General features: G+C 44.2%; 1 protein-coding gene, 2 long non-coding RNA genes and 2 other non-coding genes across 5 annotated transcripts; 1 reads left to right on the top strand and 4 right to left on the bottom strand.

Moving 5' to 3' along the window:
• Positions 1-866: 866 nt before the first annotated feature.
• LOC143684415 (uncharacterized) lies at positions 867-2723 on the bottom strand. Its single transcript, XR_013176030.1, has 5 exons — positions 2536-2723; positions 2331-2352; positions 2072-2115; positions 1390-1527; positions 867-1044 (listed from the first exon to the last, which is right to left on the bottom strand). It is a non-coding gene; the product is annotated as an uncharacterized LOC143684415 (long non-coding RNA).
• Positions 1621-1686, bottom strand: LOC143685434 (small nucleolar RNA SNORD52). The gene has a single exon (XR_013176659.1). It is a non-coding gene; the product is annotated as a small nucleolar RNA SNORD52 (small nucleolar RNA).
• On the bottom strand, positions 2220-2281 carry LOC143685437 (small nucleolar RNA SNORD48). The gene has a single exon (XR_013176662.1). It is a non-coding gene; the product is annotated as a small nucleolar RNA SNORD48 (small nucleolar RNA).
• A 4310-nt stretch (positions 2724-7033) lies between the features above and the next one.
• On the bottom strand, positions 7034-9249 carry LOC143684414 (heat shock 70 kDa protein 1). Its single transcript, XM_077161360.1, has one exon. The coding sequence runs from the start codon at positions 8983-8985 to the stop codon at positions 7060-7062; it is 1926 nt and encodes a 641-aa protein (XP_077017475.1). The 5' UTR covers positions 8986-9249; the 3' UTR covers positions 7034-7059.
• A 186-nt stretch (positions 9250-9435) lies between these two features.
• LOC143684413 (uncharacterized) lies at positions 9436-24411 on the top strand. The gene is made up of 4 exons (XR_013176029.1): positions 9436-9541; positions 11224-11298; positions 23962-24029; positions 24314-24411. It is a non-coding gene; the product is annotated as an uncharacterized LOC143684413 (long non-coding RNA).
• The last annotated feature ends 779 nt before the right edge of the window (positions 24412-25190 follow it).

The following is a 25190-nucleotide window of genomic DNA, read 5'->3' as shown; positions in this document are numbered from 1 at the left end:
CCCACTTTTATTATCTTGACCCATCCACTAAATGGTAAAGTCCCCAGCCTTGTGACAACTAAAAATGGCCCCATACACTTCAGAAGATCCTGAAATGGGGGATATGTGTGCTTCAGTTTCCAGTTAAGAACCAAAAGTGGAGGGCACATAGAATAAAGTCCTAATTTACACATGAAGTTATCTTTCCTAGAAGTCTGTGTTAGTTAGATTCAGTTGTCAACTTGGCCAGGTGAGCATACCTAGTTCTGTTGCTGCGGACACAAGCCAATGGTATGTGAACCTCATCTGTTGCAAATTACATCTGCAGTCGGCTAGGAGGCGTGTCTGCTGCAATGAGTGATGTTTGACTTGATTGGCTGGTGCTTAAATGAGAGAACGCAATGTAGCACACCCTAGCAGCTCAGCCCAGGCCTTTGGAGATGCAGGAAGAAGTCACCCTGGGGAAGGTCGTTGGAACCCAGGGGCCTGGAGAGAAGACCACCAGAGACCATCTTGTGCCTTTCACATAAGAAAGAACCTCAGTGGAAAGTTAGCTGCGTTTCCTCTGAAGAACCAACAAAATAAATCCCCTTTTATTAAAAGCCAATCCATCTCTGGTGTGTTGCATTCCGGCAGCTAGCAAACCAGAACGAAGTCTGACAGATGAATTGGCAAGCTGAGTAGAACAGGCAAGAAGGAGGGTCCCAGCCAAAAGAATCATCATTAAAGAGTTCTCTCATCTTTCTTGAGAACTTGCAAGAAAGTTTAAACTTACTAGGTATATCTACATACACAGGGAGGGCAGTGTGTGGAGAAAAGCAGAAGCAACAAATAGCTAGAAATGAAACTAGAGATAAGACTAGAACATACAAAACCTCTATAAAACATTTGCTTTTAAATACTTTTATTCAAATCTATAAAACATAAAAAAGTGAAAGTTTGTCTACTTGACAGTTAAGTGCCCGAAACTTGAGTTAAAATTTCCCAATCAAGTTGTCACACTGCAGATACTGGAAATTCCCTTTATCAAACACCAGATAGGATATTCTTTGCGTCAGCAAAATCCTGAAATTTCATAAAAGGAACAAGTGTTAAAACTCATGTGGCCTAAGTTAATTGTATAATTATAAAAACGTGCTACAACCAATTGTAAATTAATATTTCACACCACTGCAAGGCATCAATAGGGTGGTATATGGGAACCCTGTATTTTATGCACGATTATTCTGTAAACACACAACCTCTCTAATAAAAGAAGAAAAAAAAAGAACCGAGAGGGCAACCAAAAGTAAAAACATCAGTTGTGAGGACAAGGGCATCATAAACCGCAGGCGTAAGTCCTCAGGGCCAGTCTAACAAAGTCACCCTTCCCACTCTGGGGCCACGAGTAAAAATGTGAAAGAGACTCACCCTAACAGCCAGAGATGGTGTACGGCTTTTCACTTCTTGCCTGGGCTTGCAGATAAGTAAACATTAGGCCTCCACGCATCAAATTAATGCAGTTTCCTGGAAAGAACACTGCTCCTGGGTGGGTTACCAGAACTCACCCTAGAAAAGGAAAGTAGGATAATCAATGAGAAGATGGACAAGCAGAGAAAATGTGAGGAATTCTTAGAGACCCAAGTATCCAGTTCCCCAAATGAGTCAGAAATATATTTGACATCAGTACCAGCCTCAGAGACTCTAGTCTGAGAAATCATCATTCCCAATTTAGGGCTGGGAGACTTGGATCAAGAAAAAAACTCAAAGAAATTGGTCCCAAGACATAAATAGGAATCTAGCAAGTAAGTACAGAAAATAAATGCAACAACTGCAGAGAACAGTACCACTGGGAGGACTCCACACACAGTCAAGCCAGTGGGAAAACAGGCAGAAGCAGGCTTAACCAAAAATACGGGTAATTACGAAAGATTAATGTAATAGTTTCAAGACAAACAAACAAAAAAGTGGTTTGGGAAAAACCGGTGAAACCTTTGCACTGTCGCACATGTTCCCTGGAAAATACAGAGGGATCCCGTAATACTTCATTAAGATAAAACCTAGAAAGACAAAGTAGTCTGACGCCCTCGAAGGCCTCACAACTAACACTCACCTTTATTCAAGGACAGCACAACAAACATCTTTACGCCAAAGCCCCTAAAAGATGAAGAAGTAAATAGAATTAATAAGGGTTGCTGGCCACCAGGTTCTCCCAGATACCAGGGATCCCTATCCCTGTTCAGGAATTTGGGGCTGGGGCTTGTCAGCGCGCTGCGGTGATGGCGTCAGCGAAGACACTCAGAGTCACCTGGGGTCATCATCATCCCCATCCTTCCCCCGGCGACCGCCACGCCACCAAGCAAAACACTTACTCTCATGTCGCTGAGACTCGCCCTGGAAGAAACCATTGTGTCAACAAAGGCCGGGGAAACTCGGAGCCCAAGTTTCCCCTGGCCCAGGCTGGTCAGTTCAAAACAGTGGCGTCACGGGGACGTCAGAAACTCTAGTCTGTAATGGTAGTTCATCCTTCTCAGCCTCGGACTGCAGTTTCTCTCACCCAGCGCGGCGCTACTGTACCTGCACGTGGCGAGAGAGCAGAAATGGCACGGGGCGCCGCAGAGATGGCACGGGGCGCCAGGGTCCACTGCCTTCCCTTGGTTCAGGGGACAACCTCCGCGGGAGGGACTGAGCAGAAAGCACTGCTTCCATTTCCTGTCACCCACAAGCTCCTCACACAAAGAGGAAAAAAGGACTGAGACCGCCCGGCAGGGCTATTTAAGGCGGCGCGGGATCGGGGGCCTGACGGACATGGCTGTCTTCCTAGCTGCCTGGCTTGACTCGCGGTATTTTCCTTATCGTTCGTTTAAACAGTAAGAAAACAGTGAAAGGGAGACTACTAAAGTGTGTCTCACACTCTTATGGGCAACTATTTGGAGGTGCTTTGTGGATTTTTGAAAGAAAAAAAACCAAACAAACAGGAGACCTGGTTGACCAGGCGGGAGGAAGTCCCAGGCCTTGGCGGGACGCGCTCGGACCGGATGCGCTCCCCTTGCCGCCTTCCGGGCAGTCTAGTCCACTCAACTGTCCGGGGGCCGGAAAAGCGATGAACACCATTGCAGGCCGTTAATGACCCAAGGACTCCCGTCTCTTTCTAACTCTTCCTAGCTTGGAGTCCGCGTCACACCCGGAGAAAGTCACCTCAGTCCGTTCAGTCAGTGAAATCTGAACCGCTCCCCGCCGGAGCCCACAGACCCATTAGGAACCTTAAGCTTCATTTCCTCTTCGCATATTTTTCATGAGCAGCGGTTGGCCAGGAGTTAGGCATCGGGATCGGGGCGTGGAGAATTGGAAGTATTCAGTACTAGGAGTAATAGGGGCAGACTGAGTTGGGGTGGAGGACTTGCCAGAGACCCTGTTCTCCCTAGGCTACCTTTCGCTTTCTCAAGAATTTTCCCTAGTTATTTCTTCCTGGCCCTGTATCACACCTTTCTATGCCCTTCACTACCCCCTCGTTTATAAAAAAATGAGTTTGGGAATGTGCGTTGGCATCTTTTTCTTCATCTTTTGAGAAAACTACCTACGACTGGAGGGTTATAAACCACACACAATCAGATTCTTTTTTGAGTAACATAATTTAGGTGCCATGAGTATAAGTAAAGTTTGGAAGGAGACCATTGTGAGTGCAGGAAACGTATCCTTTTACTTTCCTCCTCTGCGAGTATCTTTCCACCTGCCCTCCTTTCCTCCAAAGTTTTAACCTTCCATCAAAAAATTCAAGAATTTTATTATTCTCCCACGGGTGTAAACCTCCCTGGCAATGTAGGACAGAAATCCTAGAATGAGCTGGGACTCAGCATCAAAGGACTGAGAAAACCTTTTGGACGGAAACGGGGAAGAGAGAAATGATTCAAAATAAAGTGTCAGTGTCTGAAAGATTTCAAACAGAGTTGAGAGGTTATCCTGTAGGTATTCTTACGCGTTATATCGATATCCCCCTTTTTAGTTTAAGGGGTATTAGAGAGGCTAGAGGGAACTGCCTGAAACTGTAGAGCTGCGTTCCAGTAACCATATTTCTTTAAGATGATTGTATAATGATACAGCTTTCGCAAAATGACTGTGATTGCAAAATCCTTGTTCTGATGCTCCTTTTATCTACCTTATGGATAGATAAGTAAAACATATGGATTAAAAATAAATAAACAATAGGGGGACCAAAGGTTAACATAAATTGGGTAGAGGAAAATACTGTGGTCAATGAGAGGAAGGGGTAAGAGGTATGCTATGTCTTGAGTTTTTTCTTTCTTTTTCTGGAGTGCTGCAAATGTTCTAAGAAATGATCATGGTAATGAATATTCAACTAAGTGATGATATTGTGAGCCACTGATTGCACACCAAGTATGGAATGTTCATATGTTAAGAATGTTCGTGTTTGTACGTTGTTTCATCAATAAAAAACAAACAATTTTTAAAAGCTCAGTTGTACAGGTAAAAAAAAAAAAAAGCATTATTCACTTGCTTGTTGACACATTTCTCATTTCTTGGCTCACGGCTCTGAATTTTACCTGTGGTAGATAGTGTCAAGTGACTGCTTTTCAGTTCCAAAATGTGTACATGTCACCTTGGCAGGCAGTGCCTTCTCATATTCTGATGGTGTTTCTTGATAATTAACTTTCCTACCCAACGAGTCATGAACTTAATTTCTTCAGCCTCTGGAATTCTCTTTTCCATCCCTTTAAGCCATTGCTGGAGATTTCCTTAGTGTTTATCATAGCTGAATCAACCCTTTAAAGCATTTCATACCTTCAGGCTCTTAACTCAGCATGAAACAAACCCCTTACCACCAGCTACTGCCACCCAAAGCACACTTTCTCCTTCTGTCACCTCCCATACCTCCTAAAAAATAAAATCAGTAGCTTCTGTTTGCAGTAGTTTTCAACCTTCACTTCATGTTGAAAACATCTGGGCACCTTTTAATATATGCAAGTACCCAGCCCACTCTCAGAGATTCTAAGATGGCTTGGGTGAGGCCTGGGCATCTATATCTATATAAAATCATTTTAGCTTCCCCAAATGATGTTATAATGCAACTGGGGTGAAGAATCGTGACTCTAATGGCTTAAAATAAGATGTGTTTCCTTTACTGCCTAGCAAGTGGAAGAGAGGAAATAATCCCCAATTCCTGCAATCTTTTCCCAAAGAAGTTATATTACATGGTGGGTCATTGGTTCACCTATTTTATGAATATCATAGGTCTTTTTGCCCAGGAGCCAAAGGAATTCTTGTCTTTTTTCTTTGCAAGTTTTCAAAGTTGGGCTTCCAATACCGTCATTCCCAAAGATGTGACTTTCTCAGAGGACAAAGATATAACAAGGTATAACCATGGAACCTTAATCTGACTGATTTTTAAGTAGACATTTCCAAGCTGTTCTGCTGGGGGGAAGGTATTGGAGTTCTCAGGCTAAAGGAGATGCTATGGACAACTACTACAACAGGAAGAACCCTTAAGAAGAAAATGTGTGTGGAAGAGAAACCCATTACCTTGATCTTCCCAGCTGTCTGTCTCCCTTATTTTCTCATAATTACATTTGCTATTGCTTTACATTGCCATTGTTTTTAGATGAACCATAGAAAGAACAAAGAGGCTACTGATGCTAAATGTGTAATTGTTAAACCATCACTTAGCTCCTAGGAGGCACAATAAAAAATTAACAATATTGAGACAGTAAAAAAAAAAAAGGTTGGCCCCCAAACTGGCACTTGCTACTCTGACCTTTGCCTGGATGTGCAGCTGAAGTGAATACCTTCACCTCCTGATATGAGGGAAAAAACCTTTTGAATATCTACTTCAGAGGGTGGTGCGGTGACTGAAGAACCAAGAACCTGATACAGTACCTGGTTCATCCCTCTTTTGCTGCCATGCCCCAACCCTGGATGGCTAACTCCAGAAAACCTTCACTAAGGAAGCTAATTTGCTTTGGAAGTGAGGCCATTCAGAGGTAATGCTTTGTTTTCAGAGGGCAACAACTAGAAGAGGCTAAATAATTTCCATTTGTTCACACAGCTAATATTCCCAGAGCCAGCGTTGAAGTCCACATCTCATTTTGCCATTTTATCCACCACAAAAGTTTATAATCTAGATAAAAGCCTGGAAGACTAAGGTCAAAAGTAAGAAAAAAGGTCAAGGGCTCTGCAGACATTAAGTGCAGGAAGGTAAGCAAGAAACCTTACCTAATCAATCAAAACTAACACCCTTTTGTGGCCCCCGGAAATAAGCCCTATCCCAGTCAAAATGGGCACCGCCAATTTTTACATTCTTCCTAGCCTGGATGTTTGTTATTCTCCCACAAGTTAGCCATGGTTTGGATGTGAGTATCCCCCTCCCACAAAAGAAGTGTTCCATTCAGTGTCTACAGAACTCCATGGAATTCAGAAACAGAGAAGAACCCACTATCCCTACCCAAATACAAAGAACAGACATGCTAAAACATTTTAAACATTTTATTTTTCATCGTAAACAAATTACAAAATTAAACATTCCCTGAATTTGACATGTTTTGAAAAACAAAATATCAGACAGAGGGTGGCAGTGTTGATTCGTCTGGGAACTGAGAGGGTAGGGGAACAAAACAGCCTTCTAGTGTCAAACTTACATTAAATGTAAACAAATATAACAAACACATTGGTTATATCGCAATGAAATAAGACATTTTTTAAAAAAGCAAGCCTGCTAATTATCAACTTATAAGCTTAACTTTATAATGAACCGAAATAGGAAGCAGAAAGTGGAAAAAATACAGGACAATGCAATGCCCATGACCCCAAACGTTTCAAAAACAAATATGGGGGCGGGCCGCGGTGGCTCAGCGGGCAAAGTGCTTGCCTGCTATGCCGGAGGACCTCGGTTCGATTCCCGGCCCCAGCCCATGTAACAAAAAAACGGAAAAACAAAATACAATAAAACAAGAAAATGTTTAAAGATGTTTCCCTTTCTTCCTTCCTTCCTTCCTTCTATCCTTCCTTCCTTCTCTCTGTCTTTCCTTTAAAAAAAAAAAAAAAAAAACAAAAAAAAAAAAACAAATATGGGCAAAAAGGGAAGGAGCCCTAATCCACCTCCTCAATGGTGGGGCCAGACCCAGAGCTCCCCCTGGGGGCCTGAGTCCCGAAGCCACCCGCCCCGGGGCCGCCGGCGCCCTGGTACAGCCCGCTGATGATGGGGTTACACACCTGCTCCAGCTCCTTCCTCTTGTGCTCAAACTCGTCCTTCTCGGCCAAGGTGTTGGCGTCCAGCCAGGAAATCACCTCCTGGCACTTGTCCAGCACCTTCTTCTTGTCGGCCTCGCTGAGCTTGCCCTTGAGCCCCTCATCCTCCACGGCGCTCTTCATGTTGAAGGCGTACGACTCCAGGGCGTTCTTGGCAGACACCCTCTCGCGCTGGACCTCGTCCTCCGCTTTGTACTTCTCGGCCTCCTGCACCATGCGCTCGATCTCCTCCTTGCTCAGGCGGCCCTTGTCGTTGGTGATGGTGATCTTGTTGGCCTTGCCCGTGCTCTTGTCGGTGGCCGTGACGTTCAGGATGCCGTTGGCGTCGATGTCGAAGGTCACCTCGATCTGGGGCACGCCCCTGGGCGCCGGGGGGATGCCGCTCAGCTCGAAGCGCCCCAGCAGGTTGTTGTCCCGCGTCATGGCCCTCTCGCCCTCGTACACCTGGATCAGCACGCCCGGCTGGTTGTCCGAGTAGGTGGTGAAGATCTGCGTCTGCTTCGTGGGGATGGTGGAGTTGCGCTTGATCAGGGCGGTCATCACGCCCCCGGCCGTCTCCAGCCCCAGCGACAAGGGCGCCACGTCCAGCAGCAGCAGGTCCTGCACGTTCTCGGACTTGTCCCCCATCAGGATGGCCGCCTGCACCGCCGCCCCGTAGGCCACCGCCTCGTCGGGGTTGATGCTCTTGTTGAGGTCGCGCCCGTTGAAGAAGTCCTGCAGCAGCTTCTGCACCTTGGGGATGCGAGTGGAGCCCCCCACCAGCACGAGGTCGTGGATCTGCGCCTTGTCCAGCTTGGCGTCGCGCAGGGCCTTCTCCACGGGCTCCAGGGTGCTCCGGAACAGGTCGGAGCACAGCTCCTCGAACCGTGCCCTGGTGATGGACGTGTAGAAGTCGATGCCCTCGAACAGGGAGTCGATCTCCAGGCTGGCCTGGGTGCTGGACGACAGGGTCCTCTTGGCCCTCTCGCAGGCGGTGCGCAGCCGCCTCACGGCCCGCTTGTTCTGGCTGATGTCCTTCTTGTGCTTCCTCTTGAACTCCTCCACGAAGTGGTTCACCAGCCTGTTGTCGAAGTCCTCGCCGCCTAGGTGGGTGTCCCCCGCCGTGGCCTTGACCTCGAAGATGCCGTCGTCGATCGTTAGGATGGACACGTCGAAGGTGCCGCCGCCCAGGTCGAAGATGAGCACGTTGCGCTCCCCCTTGCCCGTCCTGTCGAGCCCGTAGGCGATGGCGGCCGCCGTGGGCTCGTTGATGATCCTCAGCACGTTGAGCCCGGCGATCACCCCCGCGTCCTTGGTGGCCTGGCGCTGCGAGTCGTTGAAGTAGGCCGGCACCGTGATCACCGCGTTGGTCACCGCGTAGCCCAGGTACGCCTCGGCGATCTCCTTCATTTTGGTCAGCACCATGGACGAGATCTCCTCGGGGTAGAACGCCTTGGTCTCCCCCTTGTAGCTCACCTGCACCTTGGGCTTGTCTCCATCGTTGATCACTTGGAAAGGCCAGTGTTTCATGTCCGACTGCACCACCGGGTCGCCGAACTTGCGGCCGATCAGCCGCTTGGCGTCGAACACCGTGTTCTGCGGGTTCAGCGCCACCTGGTTCTTGGCCGCATCCCCGATGAGCCGCTCGGTGTCGGTGAAGGCCACGTAGCTGGGGGTGGTGCGGTTGCCTTGGTCGTTGGCGATGATCTCCACCTTGCCGTGCTGGAACACCCCCACACACGAGTAGGTGGTGCCCAGGTCGATGCCGATGGCCGTGGTTTTAGCCATGCCGGACCTCTGCAGTCGGGTCGCGCTGACACTCTCGCCTGGCGGCGGCGGCAAAACAATCGACGAGAAGGAGTTCGGCCTTTGCTGAGAGCCTGACACGGACTCGCTATCCCGAGATGCGGTCGTGCAGAAGAGGCACTCGCGAAGAGAAGACGAAAAACCGCAACTCTCCTGTCAGGTTTGCTGCTTGTCGGCGATTGCGCCGTCCTGTGTTTAAAGGTCTTCCCTGAGTCCCGCCTTCTCCCTGCTCAGCCAGTCAGCGAGCCTGGCGGGGCCGGCGGGTCGGGAATGTTCCAGGGGTTTCCTCTGGTGTCTGCCCCCCTTGAGCCCTGGGACCAATCAGCGTCCGCGGTCCCGCCCCTCCCAGAACTCTCCAGACTCTTCTGGGGTAGACTGGACCGGGCGGGAGCCTGGAGGGGGCGGGGGAGGAGGGAGGAGATGGGGGGATTGGGGGAGGGAGGGGTTCTCCAGGGTTATTAAGGGGTCACCAGTCCCTTAATCAGTTTGGGATTGACCGGAAGGGCCAGCACTAGGCTTTTCATTGGAGGGATGCGAGGTTTGTGGCATTAAAACTAGTTGGGGGCTCACTGTAGGATTATGCCCCTAAACTCGCCTCTTCCCCTGCCCCTCCCCCGCTCGGAAGACAAAGTTCTGAGTTTCTTCAGGGGCGTGTCATTGGGCGGTGATTGGACGGTGGCGGTCGGCGAAGGGGGGGGCCTTGGCTGCGAACGCGGGGCGCGGAGAGGCCGAGTAGCCTGGGGCGCATGAGCAAGCGCTGTGTCATCTGCCTCTTTTTTTTTCTTCTAGATTTTAAACTGGGAATGAGAAGTACAGGGATAATGTAATACGATTTTAAGCATCATCTTTAACCTACAAGGACAAAGTATTTTGGCGGGGGGGTGGGGGACGCTGTGAATTTTCTATAGAAAATCCGTCCGATTAAACAGGCGGTTCTAAGATAAAGGTGCCTGTCGCCGAGGAAGGAGACGCTGAGCAGGGCGGGTGGGTAGGGCTGGGCCTGTTGCGCCCCCGCAAGGAGCCGCTCCCCTTTGCCTCCGGCTGAACCCAAGCGTTGGGAAAATAAAATTTTCCATAGAACAGCGGTTGTCTTAAAGGCCTTTTGGGCTGCTCCCTTTCCCTCACGCTTTCAAGCCTGTGATCCTAGCCACCCCTCCTTGCGTCCTTCCTGGTGCCCAATTTTTATCACAGCCCCTGGGTGCACGGAGCCAGGCGTCAGCCTTGTAGTCCCGAATTCGATCATCAGCTCTGACCCTACAGCCCCCAAACTGTCCACCACTTTTAGGTTAAATGTGAGGAGGTGGTAGGCCTGCTGGGGAGGAAGGATCGCATTTCAATCTACAGTTGGTAGAAACACGGTTCTTTTTAGACAAACTATGTCACGGTGATTCTATATGGAGGGACCCCAGGTTCTAGTTCTGGCTTCTTTGAAGTCCCAAATTATTTGCGTGGGTTTAATTCACCTTCTTAGTCTTTTGGCCTAGATTTCTACCTTCCTGAGCATTTTCCACCCTCCTGTCTTAAAGGCAGTTGCATTTGGTAATTTCTTTTGGCTTTGGTCCTTTCATCCTTTGTAGGAATTCCAGACCCCTTCTTAGCTGCCACAAGTGAAACGGGAAGGTCTTTAGAACAATAGCACTGGGTTCATAACCCATGGAAAAATTACTCATTACTTCACCAACAAGTCTTGAGGCAAAAAACATGAGAGCACAAGTTGGGTGAAGGCAGTTTTGGGTGGAGGTTGAAAAGCCTCTTTTTGAACTCTACTCACTTGGCATTCTTCTCCTGGCAAGCACACACACACCTGTCCACCCACAATATACCTTTCCTGGTAGTTACCTAATGGCTCCCCAGGCAGCTTTGGCGCTGTGAGGGCTCCAAGGCAGCCGCTGCAGCCCAGTAAAAACACTGTAGAACCCAATAGCACTGCCAAAGTGTCTGGCAGGAGAGATTTGTTTGTTAGCACTTGTGAAACACTCCCTGTGTGCCCCTGTAATTTGGAAGAATAGATAAATTGAAAAAAACCTAAGTTCTGCCTGAAATGGGGTGGTGAAGAACCAATGAAATTCGAGTTATGGCTCAAATAGTAGATAGAGGAGGCTGATAATTATTATGGATGTTATAAGGAAGTATCTTTGAATTATTTCATGGAGGATAGGATAACACTAATTATTATTATTATTATTATTTTGGCATTCCTGCCATCATTTTGAACACTAGAACTTGAACTCAGAATAAAGGAAAAGAACTACGTGCAAATGGAAAAAGAAGACACACCTTTCCTGGAATCCAAAGGTATTCAGTTGCTTGTTATAAAATTTGCTGAGCCTGATCGAAATTGATATTGCAAAGAGATTAATAATCCTATGTGTGTTGGTGTGTGCACGTAGGCTTAACTTTTACCTTTAGACGTGACTCCCAATGAATCACTTCAATCTAGTGTAACTGGTCAGACTTCAGAAAATTTCCAGTTCTTTCTATGCACTCTCATACTGGAGACTCGCCAAACTTCCATCCTCTATATCAGCATTGCTGATACCTCACCTCCTCCTATGGAAACCCCCTCACCACCAGCTGCTACCAGCAGGAGCTCTGGATTTACTCCTTTCCCTCCCAAATCTCTTGAACTTTAGGATACTTTCCTATTGGCTTGGAGGTCAGAGAGTCACTGTGTTCATGGCTTGGCAGATGAGATGATGATAGGGCCACAAATCTTGCTGCTGCTGCAGTGGCAGAAAAAAATCCACTAAAAATTCTTTTGTCTCATGAATCAGTCAGATATGCACTGTGGTCAAAGTGGGCAGTACTACAACAGGCATACCTTTTGAGTTAAATCTCCTTCTTTGGATTGGCCTAAACCTCTTTTATAGTCATGTTCCATTCCCTGATGAGAAAGGAACATCTGAATTTTGTCTTTCCAAGGATGAAACCCAGCCATAAGTTCTATTGGTGTCTCAGGTACCTGTACAAATCCATGGAGCTTTTCCAGAACTTTAATTTATTTTGGAAGTAGGTTTTCATTGGGTTCCGTGTTTGGAAAGATCAGGGCTCAGGTTCCCCAAGCTGGCAGGTACTTTACAGGGCCAAGAATGGCTTACTGCAACAGTAGCCGAAGAAAGGGAAAGAGATAACTGAGGTTAAAATGGGAAGTTTTATGTTGTACATATATTACCACAATAAATTGAAAAAAACCCACAAAGCTACACTTATAGAACTGTATGACACAAAGTGTGAACCCTAATGAATGTGTGGACATTAGTTAATATTTTAATTATAATATTTGACTCATCAATTTTAACAGATGTATCACACTAATGTTAATAATAGAGAAAACTAGGGTGGGGGTATATGGAAACCCTACTTTCTGCATTTTTCTGTAAACCTATAACTGCTGTAAAACATAATTTTTTAAAAAGATAACTGATTATGAAATCTAGACTCAGGCATTTTTTTTTATGTGTTTTTTTTAAATGTAAAATACGTATACCAAAAAAAAAAAAATAAAGAAAAAGCAATAATTTTCAAATACATTTTAACAAGTAGTTACAGAACAGATTTCATAGTTTGGTATGGGTTGCCATACCAGTTTCACGTTTTCCTTCTAGCTGCATCAAAACACTGGACACTAAAAGAATATCAGTGTAGTGATTCAGCAGTCGTACTCATTTGTTAAATCCTATCTTCTCTCTCCTCCTCCTTTGATCCTTCTCCTACTCTATAGGGATCTTTGGACTATGCCCATTCTAACTTTTTCATGTTGAAAAGGGTAATGACAATATAGGATAGGGGGATGGAATTAGTTGATATTCTTGGAGAGGCTGGCCCCTCTGATTTTCAGGGCTTAGCTAGCCTAGGAACCCTCAGGAGGTGATGGGTTTTAGGAAAGTAAACTTGGTTTTGAAACTTTTATAGATTTTTCAGTTGGAGCCCTAGGTGTTCTTTATGGTTAACAGACATGATGTTGGTTGTTAGCAATATCTAGCTGAAACTTGCTTCAGAGTAGCCTCCAGAATAGCCTCTTGACCTATTTGAACTCTCTTAGCCACTGATGTTTTGTTACTTTTCTTTTCCCCCTTTTGGTCCATTAGGCATTGTTGATCTCATGATGCCAGGGCTAGACTCATCCCTGGGAGTCATGTACCACATTGTCAGAGAGACTTTTACCCCAGAATGCCATGTCCCCCATAGCATATAGATATGCTTTTCCTTGGATAATGATTTTCCTTGCAGAGTTAAACTTAGAGAGAGACCACATGCACAATGAAGAGGTTTCCTGAAAGCAACTCTTAGGCCTCTTTATAGGTATTGTTAGCTTCACCATTACAGAAATAAGTTTGTAAGGGCAAGCTCAAAAACAAGGGCTTGGTTCCTGGAGTCCCTAATGTTTGAGAGAGCCCCAGGGGTTTCCCAAATGGGAAAGTTTAATAGATCCGTATATATATATTTTTCCAGTCCCTCAAGGAACTCTACCAATACTTAAAAAAAAATTTTTTTTATTAATTAAAAAAAAATTACAAGAAAGAAACACAAACATTACCAACACATACACTCAGCAATTCACGATATCATCACATAGTTGCATATTTATCATCATGATCATTTCCCAGAACATTTCTATCAGTTCAGAAAAAGAAATAAAGACAACAGAAAAATAAAACAAAAACAGAAAAAGAATTTTACAGAAAAAAAAGATCTACCAATACTTTTTAATTATCAGCCCACCGTAGACTGGGATGTTTCCGGGTATTGCATTGAGCTATACTAGAACCAGGCATTCTTAACCAAATGGCAAAGGCTCCAATGATAGGGGGTTCCTGGGGATATCCAACAGCTTGAATAAAACCTGAGAAGGGGAAGATCTGGGTTTGCATCTGAGCTGTACTTTGTAGAGGCTGCTTCTCTTTTCTTTTTTAAACTGTGAAGTACTTTAAAGTTACCTAGATTATTTGTGTCTATTTGCTCATCTCTAAAATAGAACTAACAATCTATTTCAGGGGATGGTGGCATGAGGATTAATAAAAGAACACTTCTAAGGTATTAGTTCAATGCGGGTCACTCAGAACACACTTGCAGTTGGCCTCCCTGTCCCTCCTTTTGCTGGAGTCCATAGTCTCAGATCTGACCCACCTGTGTTTCTTACTGAGGTGCTCACAGGTTGAGGACCACTGGTAGGCTGTGGCATTACTACCAGTTTCTCACAGAAATTGTCTTAGATCTTCAGGCAGAGTCCATTTGCAAACCATTTCATTTTCAGAGGTGAGCACAGAGGCTCAGAGAGGTTGAGTAACTTGGTCTGGTCACCCTGATAATTTCAGAGCTCATGATTGAACCTCCATGTCCTCACTCTCCCTATTTTTGACTCCTTCCCACTCAGGCTCATGGATCAAATCGTTTTATTCTTTAAACAGAGGAAAACAAGTGGCCACAGAGCAAGGGAATAACAGTGAACGTCAGGGGTTCTGCATACATTAGGAGCACCATGGGGTCTGTGATCAGCCAGGGACTCCCCTCCTAGCAGCTGTTCCAGCATCTGGCTCAGGACCATCCCCCTACCCCCACCCCGTTCCTCCCGCATCTCCCAGCTAGGTACCCCCTCCTCTTCCGAAAAAGGACTACTCTGTTGGAAGGAGGGGAGAGGAAGGGAGCCCCATTACCATGGCAGACCTGGCGTAGTTCATGGAATCTTCTGGAAGTTAAATATAGAGCAGTGACTAAGTTTCTTGTTCCAGGGCGGGGCGGGTTTTGGGGGTTGGGAGACTCGGGCGGGGCAGTTCGTTTGTTGCAGAACATTCCCAAAGGCAGTGACAAGGCGCTCCCCACCCTGGGGCCCACAAAACTGGAGAAGGTTCTAGGCAGTGCCCGAAACAGGGCACAGGAGCCCGAGCCAGAATGACTCAGCTGGAACCGTGAAGGACGGGGCGGGGCTGGCCGCTCTGCTGCCAAGCCGGCGCCAACGTTTTCTGATTGTATCTTCAAACAATCAGAAAGGAGGCAAGGGGCAAGGAGGAGAAACCTTTAACGTTTCTCTCACGCTAGCCGATTTAACAGACGGAAAAGTTGGAAAGTTTTGCACCGCTCAAAAAATCAAGACAGATGAACTGGGCGGCCGGACGCGAGAAGAGAGGGTCCGCAGCGCCCCAGGGGAGCGCGCGCGCCTAGCCTGTCTGGTCCTGACAGCGGGTCGGAGAAGTGGGTGCGGAGCCTGCTGGTGTCTCTCTGCCTCCCGTTCCCCCGCCGGCTCGAACCCCTCGGCCTGTCCGGGCGTCTGGAGGCGTAAATTGACCTAAGTTCCTCAGGAATTACTCTGCAGCTCTGGACTCCAGGGCCCTCCCAGCCTCCGGACCTGCCCACCCGTTCCCAATCTTCCCCCTCCCCTCTCCTCCCCCGTCCTCCCCCCACCCCCAGCCCCTGGACGGCGGGATGGAGCCTGTTGATCTCAGCGTCCCGCTGTCAGACAAAACCCCGCAAGTCCGATCACCACGTTAAGTTGAAATGTCTTTTTAATGGACGGTGCGAGAAGTTGCCCCTTGCCTCTGAGCAGCACCAGTCACCTTAAGGGGCACGCAAGGGGAGGGATTTAGGGCGATCCATTAGGGTGCGGGGTGCTGGCAGTCACCGTTTCTCATTCTTACCACAAAGATTCCTCAGAAATCCCCAATGTTGGCCCCTAAAATAACCTCATCTCTACTTTTAGCCCAAATGTATGTTCCTGCCCACTTCCCTGACATTTATGAAACAGTAAATTTTTTGTTGTTTTAATGTCTTTTTTCCCCTTGTTTTGCGGCCTGAACTCCTATTAAAGCCCAGAAATAACAGTAAGTGTATCTGTTATTAATATAGCAATATTCTGAATTCAAAGACCCTATAAAGTCAGTCTTATTAGCATAGCCACTTGCCTTCTGAAACCTGGCAAAGAAAGACAGGAAGTGAGAATGGCATCAGGGAAGATATTCAATCGATTTTTAAAATTTTTTCCTCACCTACCTATGGTTATTTTTCTTCTGTGCACACCTCCCCACGCCAAAAGAAAAAAGAAGAAAAAGATGCTTTCTGCTATCCAAAACATCACTTCTTCTAGGGATGGCAATGTATTCTCTAGAGAATTCTACAGTTCTGGGTCTGATCATCTTGAAGTTAGAAAATGATTATTTTCTAGGTGCTCTGTGTGTGTGCCAGGGCATGCATGGAAGCAATACCTACTGTGGACCAAGAGATGTGGGGTGCCAGACAGAGCCGGCGTCTCAGCGCCAAGTGCTTGTCTGTCTGGGCCCTGGGCCCTCTGTCCTGGCTCCGGCCTCTGCACTTGGCACTGTGCCTCCTGTGCTGGACCCGCGGCCATAGGTGCTGTCCCCAAGCCCAGGCTCTGCGCAGCAACGGCCAGCAACAAATCAGGACCTTTGGTATTTAAGAAAGCTATATTTAACTCGACTGAGATCTAGGTTTTCTGTTGTTCCAGCATCACCGATAGAAAAGACTGTCCCTCTCCAAGGCGTCACTTCGGCACTTCTGAGAACATCAGCTGACCTTGTCTGGGTGGTTTTCTGAGCTCTATAGTCTGTTCCATTGATCTGTATGTCTGTCCTTATAGCAGACCCCCCATTATCACACTGTTAGAATTACTGCAGATTTATGTTACTTTTGTCATCAGAAAGTATAAGCTCTGCACCTTTGTTCTTTTTTGAAACTGTTTTGGTACTCTAGGTCCTTTTTTTGTTTTGTTTTGTTAATATTTTTTTTTTATTAATTAAAAAAAGAATTAACAAAACAATTAGAAATCATTCCAATCTACATGTACAATCAGTATTGTTAATATTTTTTAATTGTGAAAAATAACATATACAAAAAAAGCAATAAATGTCCAAGTACCTTTTAAACAAGTAGTTATACAACAGATTTTAAAATTTGGCATGGGTTACAGTTGCATGATTTTTCATTTTTACTTCTAGCAGCTCCAAGACACTGGAGACCAAAAGAAATATCAATACATTGATTCAGCAGTCATATTCATTTGTTAAATCCCATCTTCTCTATTAAACTCTTCCTTCTTTCTTTTTTTCCTTTTTCTTTGTGAAAAATAACATATATACAAAAAAGCAATAAATTTCCAAGTACATTGCAACAATTAGTTGTAGAAGAGATTTCAGAGGGTTTGGTATGGATCACAATTCCACAATTTTAGGTTTTTATTTTTAGCTTCTCTCAGGTACTGGAGACTAAATGAGATATCAGTACAATGATTCAGCACTCATAGTCATTTGTAAAACCCGACCTCTGTACAAATCCACCATTGCCTTTGAGCTTACTCTCATTCTATAGGAGTAAATTCTAGGTCCTTTGTATTTTCATATAAATTTTAGTAACAACTAGTCAATTTCTCTGAAAAAAGCTGACGGGATTTTTTAATTTTTTTAAAGTAAGTTTTAATTTTAAAAAAATGACAAGAAAGAAACACAAACATTCTTAACATATGATCATTCCGTTCTACATATATAGTCAATAATTCACAATATCATTACATAGTTGCATATCATCATCATCATCATTTCTTAGAACATTTACATCAATTCAGAAAAAGAAATAAAAAGACAGAAAAAAATTCATATATACCATACCCCTTACCCCTCCCTTTCATTGATCACTAGCATTTCAATCTAAGTTTATTTTAACATTTGTTCCCCCTATAATTTATTTTTATTCCATATGTTTTACTCTTCTGTTGCTAAGGTAGATAAAAGGAGCATCAGACACAAGGTTTTCACAATCACATAGTCACATTTTGAAAGCTGTATCATTATACAATCATCTTCAAGAAACATGGCTACTGGAACACAGCTCTACATTTTCAGGCAGTTCCCTCCAGCCTCTCCATTACATCTTGACTAACAAGGTGTTATCTATTTAATGCGTAAGAATAACCTCCAGGATAACCTCTCGATTCTGTTTGGAATCTCTCAACCATTGATACTTTATTTTGCCTCATTTCCCTCTTCTCCTTTTTGGTTGAGAAGGCTTTCTCAGTCCCTTGATGCTGAGTCCCAGCTCATTCTAGGATTTCTGTCCCACATCGCCAGGAAGGTCCACACCCCTGGGAGTCATGTCCCACGTAGACGGGGGAGGGCAGTGAGTTTGCTTGTTGTGTTGGCTGGTGAGAGAGGCCACATCTGAGTAACTGAAGAGGTTGTCTTGGGGTGACTCTTAGGCCTAATTTTAAGTAGACTTAGCCTATCCTTTGTGGGGTTAAGTTTCATGTGAACAGACCCCAAGATTGGGGGCTCAGTTTATTGCTTTGGTTGTCTGCACTGCTTGTGAGAATATCAAGAATTCAAGTTGGGGAATTTGAATTTTCCTCCTTTCTCACCATTCCCAGAAGGGGACTTTGCAAATGCTTTTTTATTCACTGTTCAAATCATTCTGGGATTTATCAGGACATCACTCTGGACAAACCAACAAAATCTCATGCCCTACTCAAGGTTCCGTGTACTTATGGTGTTCAATTAAGTTGTCTTAATTAAGTTATATTAGGAAATGTCCTAGCTGACTTAGATTTTTAAAGAAAAAGTTTTAAACATTTTATTTTGAAATAATTTCAAAGTTATAGGCAGTTGCAAAACTAATACAAAAATGACACAGAGAACACACACCCCGCCAAAATACCAAGATCCACCAATTTTAACATTTTGCCATGTATGCTGTATGTGTCATTGTATCCATCCATCCATCCATTTATCTATCTAAATATCTATCTATTTATCTGTCAATTTTCTGAACATGAGAGTAGGTTGTATACGTCATGCTCCTTCAACACATAGTACTTCCATGTACATTTCCTTAAGTACAGTTATTTAAGTTCAGGAACTTGAATCTTGGTATAAAATTTTCAGTCTTTATTCCAGTATTCCAATAATGCCTTTTTGGGCCTTTTCTCCTCCATTATTAGATCCGATCCAGGATCACTGGATTTAATTTAACTGCATTTAATTGTCATTGTCTCTTTCACTGCTCTTTTTTTCTTTTTAAAAAAATTGTGGAAACATATATACAACATAATTACATTTACAATGTGCTACCCTCATCACCATCCAATACCCCTAACAGAAACCCTTCAGCCATTAGGCATTAATTCCCCTTTCTGTCTCAATGTATTGGTGTGTCCTTGCTATTTCATAGATGTGGAATTGTGTAATATTTGTCCCGCTGTGTTGACTTATTGCTCTTTCACTTAACATGACATCTTCAGGGTTCATCAGTGTAAACATTTTTCAGAACTTCATTTCTTTTTAAGGCTAATATGCCATTCTATGTAGAGACCATATTTTGTTTATCCTTTTACCTGTAAATGGGCATTTGGGTTGTTTCCACCTTTTGGCCATTGTGAGTAAAATGCTATGAACATCGGAGTATACATTTTAAAATATACCTTACAGTGTATCTTAATGAAACATCTACTCAGTAACCTTGGATGATCTAGAAGAACTCTAGTCAGGGTTATTTCTGGAGATTCCCCTAACCTCCTTCTCTTGTGGAAGGTGTTTGGGGAGGTCTTTCCAATCTCCAACCTCTTCCCTACCCCCATAAGTAGTGATGGGAAAGAGGCATTATCTGTGCTGTCCAGAGAGGACAGGCACAAATGCGACTGCAGCCCTGTGGCAGGGAGGCGGTTCTGCAACAAATGCGCATGTCCATTAAGATTGATTTATATTGTAGCCAGCGTTCACAGTGCTACAGTTCTCCTACTGGGAGGGTAAATGTGCCTTTTTAGAAGCTGGCCTGAAACCTAAACAGCTCTTAAATTCCTTTTCTATTTCCAGATTTCCAAGGCAAGATAAGATGTTTTTGTATGTGCCATTTCCCTAATAGTGACAGTTCTTCTTTAAAGGCAAAAATTTATTAAAAGATTTAATAGGCTTTGAGGTAACATAATCTCACAACAGGCTTTTATGGCATGTTTGTACAATTGATTTTTTTTTTTTTTACTGTTTCTTTTATTATTGTGGAAGCCACACAAAATCAACCATTTGAAAGTGTACATTTCTGTGGCATTTAGTACATTCATTCTTTTGTGCAATTATCATGCAACTTGTTTCACAACATTTTCATCACCCTCAAGATACAATTGATTTTTTAAAGGGAGCTGATGATACCTTGATTTTGAACTTCTCCTAGCCATGAAACCGAGTAAATAAATTCCCACTGTTTAAGCCAAGCCACTGCACAAAATTTGCTTTAGCAACAAGGAAACTAAAACAGTTTTTCATACCAGGAAAATGTGGTGATGCTATTTCAAATACCCCAAAATGTAGAAACAGCTTTGAAATTGGGTAATGGGTAGAAGCAGGAAGAATTGTAAGGGCTAAAAAATAAGCAAGATCTCTAGAGAAACTTTGGATCATCTTAGAGAAAATATAATTTTTTATGTACAGAATATTGTAGAAATATATATATTAAAGGTACTTCTGTCGAGGCCTTAGAAGGAAATGATGAATGTGTCATGGGAAATTGGAAGAAAGGTAATCCTTTGTTTAAGGTGGCAGAGAACTCAGTGAAATTGAGTTTTGATGTTGGATGGAAGTCAGAGCTTAAAAGCAGAGAATTTGAATATTTAGCTGAAGAGATTTCCATGCTGAGTGTGAAAGGTGCAGCCTGCCTTGTACTTGCAGATTCTACTGAAATGAGAGAGGAAAATAATAAGCTGAGAAATGAACTATCAAGCTCAAAGAAACCAGAAATTGACTGGAAAATTCTAAGTCTATCCTGATAGTGTGCTGAGACTAGGGCCAGAATTGGCTCTATCACAGACCTCCCTGAGCGTCTGGAAATCAAGTCCCAAGAGACTAGGGCTCCATATGAGAGCTAACTGAATCCGCTCATCCGTTTCAGTGGAAGTCAGGATTAGAAATGCACTTAAGCAGGATAAGATCTGTGGAAAGTTCTCTTGTCTGAAGGTTTGCCCCCCTGTGAACTGCATGCAAAGCCAAAAAGGCTTTTGCAAAATTTGTATAAGCAGAACCACAGCCAGCCTGGACTGAAAGGGAGACAGAGAAGGATGGATTGAAAGGAGAATGACTTCAAGGGCAGAACCGTGGTAGCTGAGGTTTGGGCCAAATATGTCTTGTCAGACCAAGAGAGCGGGCTCACCTGTGATTCCTGTTTTCCTTATAATTTCTCCATTTTGAAATGGAAATGTTAATCCTGTGCCCCCCCCCCCGCCCCCATTGTATGTTGGAAACAGTTACTTGTTTTCTAGGTTTTATAGGGTCCACACATAGGAATTGTGCCTAGGACAACCAGACCCATAGCTGGTTTTGGTGAGGCTTGTACTTAGCATTGTTACTGAAATGACTTAAGGCTTTTGAGATGTTTCAGCAGGATGGATGTATCTTGCATGTAGAAAGAACATGTCCTTTAAGGGTCCAGAGGGTGGATAATGGTAGTTTGGAACTATGTACCTCAGAAAAACATGATTTTAAAGTTAATCCATTCCTGTGGGCCTGAACTCTTGTAACAGGACATTTTGGTGAGGTTACTTAAAGTCTGGGTCACCTGAATCTGGCAAGGTTTTAATCCATTACTGAAGGCTTTATAGGAAAGGTCACAGAAAGAGAAAATGCCACAGAAGAAACAGCTAGAAGCTGAAAGTTAACGGAAACTAGAAGCATAGGGAAAGGTCAGAGAGGCTACTGCCATGTGCATTACCATATGACAGAAAAGCTAAGGATTGCTGGCACCCAGCCCCAGAACACCAGTCTTTGGGGAGAAAGCATCACTATGATGACTTGACACCTTAATTTTGGAATTCTCCCAGCCTCAAAACCGTTAGCCAGTAAATACCTGTTGCTTAAGCTAACCCAATGCATGCTATTTGTTTTAGCGACAAGGAAATTAAAATGGGCCCTCACTCTTCAAGTTTTGAGGACTGTGGCAGGGCCTCCAATCAAGGAGGATATGGAGGGGATTACTTCCAGGCCGACAGCAGGTAGGGCATGAGGTATCTAGAGGAAAGGAAGTACAAAAGTGGTCTTCTTGGCTCAGGCCTTCAGGATTTTATTCCCTCTCTCCTCTGAATTAAATACTAAACCTGTATCATTCCTTCTATTGTGTATCTGACAAAATTGTTCTGAATTATACAGAATTAAGGCAGTTGTGAAACCCAGTGTGGTAACATAACTTAGAACCAGGTGCACACAAGCAAAAGCCCTGAGGATTTGGAGCAATATGACAATACTCTCTAAAAATCCCTGGGTTGGAATCCAGGTTGAACATCGTTGCTGAATCAACGATGATTGCTCTTTCTTAAGCAATGTAACTTTTTAAAATACAAATTTTTATTGAGAAATCTTCACACACATACAGTCCATACATGGTGTACAATTACTGGCTCATATCATCACATAGTTGTATATTCATCACCGTGATCATTTTTTAGAACATTTGCATCTCCCTCCAGTAAAAGAAATAAAAAGAAAAAGCTCATATATCCCATACCCCTTACCCCTCCTTCTTATTGGCCACCAGTATTTCAAACCACACAATTTCCCACCCTTTATCCCCCCCCCAATATTTATTTATTTTCAACCTTATTTTTTTACTCATCTGTCCATACCCTGGATCAAAGGAGCATCAGACCTAAGGTTTTCACAGTCACACAGCACATTGTAAAATTATATCATTGTACAGTTTTCTTCAAGAATCAAGGCTACTGGAACACAGCTCAACAGTTTCAGGTATTTCCCTCCAGCCACTCCAATACACCATAAACTAAAAAGGGATGTCTATGTAATGCATAAGAATAACCTCCAGGATAACCTCTCAACTCTGTTTGAAATCTCTCAGCCACTGAAACTTTATTTTGTGTCATTTCTGTCTTCTCCCATTTGTGGAAGAAGACTTTCTCAATCTCATTAGGCCAGTCCTGGCTCATCCTGGGATTTCTGTCCCGTGTTGCCAGGGAGATTTACACCCCTGGGAGTCATTTCCCATGTAAGGGAGGAGGGCAGTGAATTCACCTGCCAACTTGATTTGGAGAGGGAGGCCACATCTGAGCAACAAAAGAGGTTCTCTGGGGGTGACTCTTAGGCATAATTTTAAGTAAGCTTAGCTTCACCTTTGCAGGAGTAAGTTTCCTAATAGTGAACCCCAGGATTGAGGGCTCAATGTATTGATTTGGCTGCCCCATTGGGTGCAAGAATACCAGGAATTCCTCAAATGGGAAAATTGAATATTCCCTCCTCTCTCTCCAGCCCCCCAGGGAACTTTGCAATACTTTTTTATTCACTGACCAAATTACTCTGGGATCAAACTAACCTGTACCAACCAACAAATAAGCAATATAACTTTTACATCTCTCCATATGTTCACCTGTGAAAGTTAAAGATGCCTAATTCAGGGTGGTGGGAGTGAGGAGTAATAAAAACACACAAAAAAGGAATTGGTACATAAGAGATCTAAATGTTGGGTCCCTTCTGCTGTTAGGCCCCATATTCTCAGGTGACACTCCCCAAGGTTCTTAAATTTAGTTCATCACTTGCTAGGAATGTGACATTTCTGTTTCAGCATCCTTCCAGAAATAACTTGAGAATGAGACATCTAGCTAAGCCCTTTCATTTTAGGAGATGAGAACAACAGATCAGAGTGGGTAATGTACTTGTGCCTAACTCAGTAAGTGTTTGACTCACTTTTCACTGCCAATTTAGGACTCTTGTTTCACTTTGAATCCATGTTCTGAATGTATCAGGTGTACTTTACAGGAGTATGTGAGCCCATAAATCAGTGAAGTCATGAATTCCTATATAAGATAACTCCCCAAGGTGGATTTTAAAGCTCACGTGTACATTCGTAAGTACAAAGTTATCTGTACTAGAACCACTCCTGCTACATATCAGTAACTTCAAAGAGATGTGTTTGCAACCTTGCAAATCCCGACTTGACTCTATGCCCTGTTCTTACCCTGTAACTCACCAGCAGCAAGGAGCACTGCTCTGGACGTCCTGGAAACACCCATGACCAGCTTCCCAGTCTGTAAGTTGCCCGTAAGTTACTTTTTTGCTATATGGCGTGCCCTGCTTTTTTTTTTTTTTTTTGGTTTTTAAGTACGCAATGACCTTTGGTGGACAATTGGCAAGCCAGTCAGGGAAATAAAAACAAAACAAGCTGATGGAAATAGGAATCTGGGGGAAATCCTGGGGCAACCAACTTCCAGTATGTGGAGGGAGGTGGCCCATTTTTTAGAACATTTCCGTCCAGTGTGTGAGTACGGGGATGCTCTGAATTCGCCAGCTGAAATGTGTTTTTGGTTTTTTTTTTTGTCCTGCAGAAGAACCTGAGAGGGCAAATGGAAATCGCAAGGAAAAAAAGCCACTGCAGCCCCTGCTTGGCTATCATTATGGGCAGCTGGATATGCTACCAAAGCCCAGGTAAAAGTGGAAGCAGAAGTAAGGAGATTAGAGGAGGCTTTAACTTTAGAAAATAATATTAGGTTTGCATGTTCCAACAATGCTGATGTATTAGCGAAAAAGTGCAAACCCAAGAGGGACCATTATAAGCAATGGCATGTAAAGTTGTGAAAATGCACAGATGAAGGGGAAGCATGCCATGGCGGCAGGTCCGAGGGGCTACCCAAAGGGAAGGCTGGGGTCCAAAGGTGTGGGATCCCTGGAAGAGGGCCTAAGAGGGAGAATAGGAAGAGGAAGTTGAAATTGCAAACGAGCCTAAACAAGCAAAGCCATTAATAACTTAAAAGATGAAAGCAACCAGGGATCCCAGTGGCCCTCAGGAAGAGAACCCTGCCCAGAAGGAAAAAGTAATGAGGGAGTATAGCCCTGCAGAATTAGTAGAATTAACCGAAAAAAGTTTAAACAGAAGAACTGAAAGAGGATGGTTGCTTGTTTACTAAGATTATGGGACATAGGGGAAGACGGTATTATGTTTTCAGGAGTGGAAATGGAAAAAATGGCTAGCATAATTACACATCCTCTCTTTGTCAGCGTCTTTACCAGGCACGGCAAAGACCTGATGGCATTTAAAATGTACTAGTGTGGTTCATTTTAGCTGCAAAATCAGCCTGGCCTAATGAGGGGGATATGCTGTGCACAATAGGCAAATGGTTATCTATGGACAAAGTACAGGATGTAGTCAGAGAATTAGGGATGATGATGAGCTGTTCACCGCTGGTGTGAGGGATAAAATCCCCC

The sequence above is a fragment of the Tamandua tetradactyla genome, chromosome 5, assembly GCF_023851605.1.
Source record: "Tamandua tetradactyla isolate mTamTet1 chromosome 5, mTamTet1.pri, whole genome shotgun sequence".
Taxonomy (NCBI): domain Eukaryota; kingdom Metazoa; phylum Chordata; class Mammalia; order Pilosa; family Myrmecophagidae; genus Tamandua; species Tamandua tetradactyla.
The sequence above is the reverse complement of the archived record's forward strand: the minus strand, read 5'-3'. Positions and strand labels throughout refer to the sequence as shown.